Source organism: Pediculus humanus, genomic scaffold (genome assembly GCF_000006295.1).
Source record: "Pediculus humanus corporis 1103172108183 genomic scaffold, whole genome shotgun sequence".
Taxonomy (NCBI): Eukaryota; Metazoa; Arthropoda; class Insecta; order Psocodea; family Pediculidae; genus Pediculus; species Pediculus humanus.
In genome coordinates this window covers 36,799-38,708 of record NW_002987753.1, presented here as the reverse complement: position 1 = coordinate 38,708, position 1,910 = coordinate 36,799, and the positions used below count along the sequence as shown (strand labels likewise).

Below are 1,910 nucleotides of genomic sequence, written 5' to 3'. Positions count from 1 at the left end.
TTTTAAGGAAAGGCAAAAAGATTAAAACAAGCCAAAGAAGAAGCACATGATGAAATTGAAAAATATAGACAAGAAAGGGAAAAACAATTTCGAGAATTCGAATCGAAACACATGGGTTCTAAAGAAGATGTCGCTGCTAGAATCGAAGCAGATGCTAAAGTTAAAATTGATGAAATGAATAAAGCTGTTAACAATTCTAAAACTGCTGTTATTAAAGAAATTTTAGAATTGGTCTATGATATTAAGCCAGAAATACACAAGAATTATAAAATTCATGCCCAATAAGTTTATAACATAAATTTATTTTTTTTGTTAATGGAAAATGTAGCATTTTATGTTAAATCATATATTTCATATAAATCATTCCAAATATCATTCATTCTTTTTGTTTTGTTTAAATTATTTTAAACTGAAAAAAAAAAAAAAAAAAAAAAAATTATCTATCATTTATAAATTTAATTTCATTATGATAAAATAATAATAATTAAAAAAAAAAAAAAGTATTATTACATATATAAATGTTATATCGAATAAGTAATTGAATTCTTTTTTTTTTTTACAATCCTAATTTGTTATTAATATTCAAATATATTTTGTTACAAATATTTTTGTTTTCTTATAATTATTGCTTGCTTTATATATTATTTATTTACTTAAATGATGTATTTTTAATTGTTTTTTTTTTTTTTTTGTATTTAAATCATGGAAATTTTTTTTTATAAAACTGTTTAAATTTTGATATTAACTAGTAATCAAGGTAAAAAAGAAAAAATTTATATATATATATATTTTTTTTTCAAAGTTTAAATGCTGAATATTTAACCAGTATTCATTTTCAAGAAATTATTATTATTATTATTATTTTCAACACAAAAAGAATGAAATTAATTTCTAAATTATTATAATTAAAAAAAAAAAAAAAATTTTACTTAGAATTTTAGTTTAAATCGTTTATTCGCAAAAATAAATATTAATTAGTTTATATTTGTATTTAATAATTTGTAATTTAATGGTTAAAAACAATGATAATAATAATTATTCAAAATTTAAAAAAAAAATCACATTTGTCATTATTCATTATTATGTATAAAAAAAAACATAAACAATTTCCCCCCCCCCCTCAGATTTATTTGTTAAATTTTAGTATTTAAATAATAAAAATAAAACTTGATAATAAGAAATGTTTTTTTTTTTTGGATTTTTTTTTTTGGATTTTTTTTTTTGTTTTTTTAAATCAAAATTTATTTATTATTATTATTATTATTATTGATATACGATTAAATGAATATAAAAAATGCGTGCGCCTCCCCTCTCCCACCCCCCCCAATCCCCCGGTTTACTTTATTATTGTATTTATTGTAAATTATTTAAATATTGTTGTAGTATTTTCAATTTAAAATGGGGTAGATGTAAAAAAAAAAAAAAATTATTTTTATTCGTCAGGTGTTGGAAAAGAAAAAAAAACTTCATTTAATGAAAATTATTTTATTTTTAATAAATTTTATTAATTATTTGTTATTAAAAAAAAAAAAAAAAAAAAAAACATTTTACGCATTCTAATAAGTTATTACTAATTATGTTAGTCGAATTTATTTTATTAATAAAAAAAAAATTGATCAGAATAAATAATGATGTATAATAATATTATGTTTTCAATTTTTTTTCGGGTGTTATTGCGCAAAAAAATTTAATTATTAATATAAATATTTATAATTTTAAATAAATAAATAAATAATTTATTTATTTATTTTTTTTTTGTTGGTATATTAAAATTATGTCAAACAAACTAAAATTAAGTTGTTGGATGATAAAAATTCTTTTTATTTTATATACGAAGGATATTAATAATAATTTTTTTATCAAGGTTATCAAAATAAAAAGACAGCAAAATAAATTCAACAAAAACATTT

At 17.3% G+C, this 1,910-nt stretch overlaps 1 protein-coding gene across 1 annotated transcript in view; it reads left to right on the top strand.

The window, feature by feature from the left end:
* Window positions 1–285, top strand: part of Phum_PHUM414460 (vacuolar ATP synthase subunit G, putative) — a gene marked incomplete at both ends in the record, with an annotated part of 757 nt that extends 472 nt beyond the window's left edge. Inside the window, one exon of the mRNA XM_002428949.1 lies at window positions 8–285. Coding sequence (XP_002428994.1) covers window positions 8–285 — 278 coding nt within the window. The remainder of the gene's footprint in view (window positions 1–7) is intronic.
* Between the last annotated feature and the right edge of the window lie 1,625 nt (window positions 286–1,910).